Source organism: Macrobrachium nipponense, chromosome 5, assembly GCF_015104395.2.
Source record: "Macrobrachium nipponense isolate FS-2020 chromosome 5, ASM1510439v2, whole genome shotgun sequence".
Taxonomy (NCBI): Eukaryota; Metazoa; Arthropoda; class Malacostraca; order Decapoda; family Palaemonidae; genus Macrobrachium; species Macrobrachium nipponense.
In genome coordinates, this window is record NC_061107.1 from 115,684,872 (window position 1) to 115,690,223 (window position 5,352).

The following is a 5,352-nucleotide window of genomic DNA, read 5'->3' on the forward strand; positions in this document are numbered from 1 at the left end:
TGCTAGTTCATATATGCCGAAAGATGGCTACTAGAACTGGAGAGTCATCAAGGTGATTTCCTTTAAAGAAATGCGTTAAGAAGAGTGTATGCTATACTTCCTGCCTCAAACAGAATTAGTGATTTCAACTGTCATGTAGCAATTGCTTGCATTATTTGATTTACCAATCTTACCTCGTATCTTGACAATTCGGTGTTCGTGTGGTCTAAAGCAGCGGTTCCAAACCTTTTCAATTTCACGGACCAGTCAAGAGAGTACTAAAAATTCTGCGGACCAGTACATACATCCAGGCATACACTAGCATTTTATTAGTCCAAATAATCATGAAAAACAACCAAAGGCATAACAAATGGACCTATCCTCAACTTATTTATTTTTTAGCAATTCAAATTTCTATGCGAGATTGCCATGTAATTATAATATATATTAAATGTTTCACATTATAAAAAATGAATTGATTTAAAAAAATCCAAATCAAATGCATGCCATGGTGGTAAAAAAAATAGTACTGTAGAAATGGGAGTCATGGTGACATATTCATGTATTCCTTTGTATTGCAAGAAACTATCAATACACTACCAATATACTTTGGTTTTTGTAAGGTGTTTAAATACCCCAGACATGACAAATATTAGAGGCCAGTATGGCCACGGAAATCTTTCATAATTAGATAACATAGTTTTAACACCTTATTTTTCAAACATCTTGATATCTCGACGTATCCTTTGCACGCTTTTGCCTCGAAACAATTTATTTAGTTTCAAGTGATCCTTCTCAAACTTATTTATAGACGCAGTTTGTACAGTTATTGGTTGCTTATGAGAGACATCTAACATACTCATTTCGAGGAATAATTCACCCGATATGATTAGGTGAGAAATAAAATATGTGAGAGGATTAGGGAACTGTCTGGGCAGTCGCCAGACGTAGACTGCCTGCTTGAGGGGCTCGAGAAACTTCTACGACAGAAGGAGATAGACCTGTAGCTAATGAGGGCAGAAGCGGCGCGGATGACGAGGCTCACCCAGAAACAAAAAGATGCGACCTAAAAGTGGGAATCGGACAGGAAAGACCTGGAGCTGAGGTTCCAGCGCCTGCAGAAGGACGTGGAAGACCTCTAGAAGGAAAAATGGGGACTCCAGTGTGAAGTTGAGGCGGCGAAACTCAAGAGGAACGAGTCGGCATGCCTTCAAGAGGAAGAAAATCGTCGCCTGGAGTCGCTGGAGAGGAAGTCCGGTGTCCAGAGCGAACGGAACGACCAGCTGGAAGATGAGGTTGGATGGCTGCGAGGAGCAAAGGAAAAAATGGTCTCCGAGCTGAAGAATCTCGAGGAAATAAAGACGCATGGAGGAGGACAACTGGAAACCGCAGAAGCTGCTGTCGATCTTCAAGGAATGGCGCGATGAAGACTGCACTGGCCTCACTCAGACGGATGATATGTGAAAATTTTGAGAAGGATGTTTATTGTATGGAAACTTTGATGTTTATTTTGTAACAAGATTATTTTGTTAAATCCTTGAAGGAAATTGAAGTAGAACGAAAAAAAATATGTTAAAATGGTTTCTTACAGTTTTATTAATTCCTGGAAGGGAAAGAAAAGGGGAGGAATATAGAAACAGTGAAGAAAATGAGGGGATTCATGTAGGTGTCAGGAGAAGAAAGAGGATTAGGAGAAGCCCCATGAGAATCTAGAGGAAACAGTAGGATTGGTGGAGGTGCTAGGAGAAGAAGCAGAGGATTCAGTAGGATCCATAGAAGCCCAGGACAAGAAGTAGAGGGCCAGGACAAGAAGTAGAGGATTGAGAGAAGCCGCATGTCCCGGAATGGGCGGGCGATATCTGCCATGTGTCCCGGGATGGGCAGGCCAGGCCCGCTGCCTGTCTCGGGGTGGGCGGGCAATGTCTGCCATATGTCCTGGGACAGGTGGGCTGGGCCTGCCGTGGGTCCCGGGGCGTGTGGGCAGTGTCCGACACGTATCCCGGGATGGGCAGGCCAGGCCCGCCACGGTTCCCGGGCCGGGGCGGGCAGCCGATGTCCACCACGTGTTCCGGGATGGGCGGGACAAGCCCGCCATGGTTCCCGGGACCGGGGCAGGTAGGCGATGTCCGCCACATGTTTTGGGACGGGGGGGCGGTGTCCGCCTCAGGTCCCGGGGCGGGCGATGACCGCTTTGTTCCGGGACGGGTGGGCCGGGCCCGCCGCTGATCCTGGGACGGGCGGGCCGGGCCCTGCCGGTGATCCCGGGATGGGCGGGCCGGGCCTGCCGCTGATTCCGGGGCGGGTGGGTGATGTCAGCCACATGCCCCGGGACGAGTGGGCGGTGTCCACCGCGGGTGACGGGGTGGGTGGGCGATGTCCGCCATGTGCCCCAGGACGAGGCGGGCAGTGTCCGCCACGTGTCCCAGGATGGGCAGGCAATTTCCGCCGTGTGCCCTGGTACAGGCAGTCTTGGCACGCCTCGCTTTCCGGGACTGGGGTGGGCAAGTCATGTCCGCCACGTGTTCCGGGACGGGCTAGCTGGGCTCGCCGAGGGTCCCGAGAGGGCGGGCAATGTCCGCCATGTGCCATGGGATGGGTGGGCGGGTGATGTCCGCCACCTGTTCCAGGACTGGCGGGCTGGGCCCGCCGCTGGTTCCAGGACCAGGGCGGGCGAGCTGGGCCCGTTGTGGTTCCAGGGAATTGGGCAGGTGGGCGATGCCCGCCACGTGTTCCGGGACGGGCGGGCGGTGTCCGCCTCTGGTCCCGGGGTGGGTGGGCTGGGCCCGCCGCTGTTCCGTGGACCGGGGCGGGCGGGCCATGACTGCAACGTGTTCCTGGATGGGCAGGCCGGGCCCGCCGTGGTTCACGGGACCGGGGCGGGTGGTTGATGTCCACCACGTTTTCTGGGTGGGGCGGGCCGGGCCCGCTGTGGTTCCCGGGACAGGGGCAGGTGGGCGATGTCCGCCATGTGCCTCGGGACGAGTGGGCGGTGTCCACCGCGGGTGACGGGGTGGGTGGGCGATATCTGCCATGTACCCCGGGACAGGGTGGGCGGTGTCCGCCACGTGTCCCGGGATGGGCAGGCAGTGTGGGCAGTTCACGGGACCGGGGCGGGCGAATGATGTCCTCCACGTGTTCTGGGAGGGGCGGGCAGGACCCGCTGCGGTTCCCGGGACTGGGGTGGGTGGGCGATGTCTACCATGTATTCCGGGAAGGGCGGGCCGGGTCCGCGGCAGATCCTGGGACCGGGACGGGCGGGCCGGGCCAGCCGCTGATCAGGGGCAGGACGGGCCCGCCGCTGATCCCAGGGCGGACGGGTGATGTCCGCCACCTGCCCCAGGACGACTGGGCGTTGTCCACTGCGGGTGACGGGGTGGATGGGCAATGTCCGCCACGTGCCCCGGGACGAGGCAGACGGTGTCCGCCATGTGTCACGGGATGGGCAGGCAATTTCTGCCGCATGCCCTGGGACGGGCGGGCTGGGCCCGCCTCGCTTCCCGGGACTGGGGCAGGCAAGCCATGTCTGCCACCTGTTGCGGGACGGGCTAGCCGGGCTCGTCGCAGGTCCCGAGTGGGCGGGTGATGTCCTCCATGTTCCCTGGGATGGGTAGGCAGGTGATGTCTGCCACCTGTTCCGGGACTGGCGGGCCGGGCATGCCGCTGGACCCAGGACCGGGACAGGCTGGCTGGGCCCACCGCGGGTCCCGGGACTGGGACAGGAGGGCTGGGCCTACCGCGGGTTCTGGGACTGGAACGGGTCCTGGGACTAGGACGGGCAGGCTGGGCCTGTAGTGGATCCCAGGACCGGGAATGTTGCGCTGGGCCTGCTGCAGGTCCCAGGACTGGGACAGGCAGGCCGGGCCGGCCGCAGGTCCTGGGACCAGGAGGTGATGTTCAGCACGTGTCATGGGTGGGCAATGTCCGACACATGTCCCGGTACTGGCGGGCCGGTTGGGTGACGTACGCCACGGGTCCTGGGACTTGCAGATCAGTCCCGCCACATGTACCACAATGGATGGGGCGACGTCCACTACGTGTCCCATGATTGATGGGCTGGTCCATTGCTGTTGCGCCCACCGCAGGGGTTGGGAAGGGCGGGCAACGTGCGCCACGGGTCCCAGTACTGTCGGACTGGGTCTGCCGCAGGTGCCTGGGCGGGCTGGCAATGTCCGCCACGGGTCCGGTCCCAGGACAGGCGGGCCTCTACTGCTGCGGGTGCCAGGACGGGTGGGCGATGACATGGGATGGGCGGGTGTTGTCTGCCATGGGTTCAGGGATGGGTAGGCGTAGTCCGCCATGGGTCTTGGGATGGGTTGGCTTGCTCACCACGGGTCCTGGGAATGGTGGGCGATGTCCGCTATGTGTCCCAGGACTGGCGGAGCAGGCCCGCCACAGGTCCCTGAACGGGCAGGCAATGTCCTGGGACGGGCGGGCGATGTCCTCTATGTGTCCCGTGACAGCCGGGCCAGGTAGGCAGGGCCCGCCACGGGTCCCGGGACAGGCGAACAATGTCTGTCACACGTCCTGGGACGGGCGGGATGGGCCCGCCACGGGTCCCTGTATGGGTGGGACGAGCGGGGCGGGTCCACCAAGGGTCCCAGGACGGACGGGACGGGCCCACCACGGGTTCCAAGACGGGCAGACAATGTCTGCCATGTTTCTTGGGATGGGCAGGCTAGGCCCGCTACGGATCCCGGGACAAATGGGCCATGTTCTTTACGTGTCCTGGGACGGGCATCTGGGTCCGCCACGGGTCCCAGTACAGGCGGGCGATATCTGCCACGTGTCCAGGGACGGGTATGCTGGGCCCGCCACGGGTCCCGGGACGAGCGGGCGATATTTCATATTTAACAAAAGAAATGAGAAATAGGCATACAAATACAAGCAATAAAAAATACACTTATCCAAATTTTGCTTCATATTTTACCATTCAAATCAAATTTGATATAATTTCATGTTTTTGTCAAAGTACTATAATTCATAATTTAAACTATTCTTGAGTGTATTTAAGACTCAGCACCTGTAGTGTGATGACAGTTCATGGGTAAATAGCAATTCTTCTTTAAAAGTCATCACTGTATTTATATCTTACTTAAACAATTAAAATTGCGTTATTTGCAACGTCAATAGATTCGTCAATTTGTAGAGCGAAGTATTGTGATGACTGTAGTTGCTGCAACAACTGATCCTCCACATCTGCTCATTCACCAATCCTCCTCGTTACCATATTATTTGATAGGGATATGTTTCAAATCTTAGTGAGAGATAACTCACCAAACATTTCAGCACATATATCTTTCACACATGGCATTATTAAGTCTCCTCCAGTACTGTAAGGCCTTTAGGTTTTGCAACGCGAAGTGGCACTTTGTA

The 5,352-nt window shown here is 56.5% G+C and overlaps 1 protein-coding gene across 1 annotated transcript; it reads right to left on the reverse strand.

Annotated features, from left to right (window-relative positions):
• Positions 1-2,142: 2,142 nt before the first annotated feature.
• Positions 2,143-3,407, reverse strand: LOC135215901 (basic proline-rich protein-like). The gene is made up of 2 exons (XM_064250857.1): positions 3,315-3,407; positions 2,143-3,174 (listed from the first exon to the last, which is right to left on the reverse strand). The coding sequence occupies exons 1-2, from the start codon at positions 3,405-3,407 to the stop codon at positions 2,143-2,145; spliced, it is 1,125 nt and encodes a 374-aa protein (XP_064106927.1).
• Between the last annotated feature and the right edge of the window lie 1,945 nt (positions 3,408-5,352).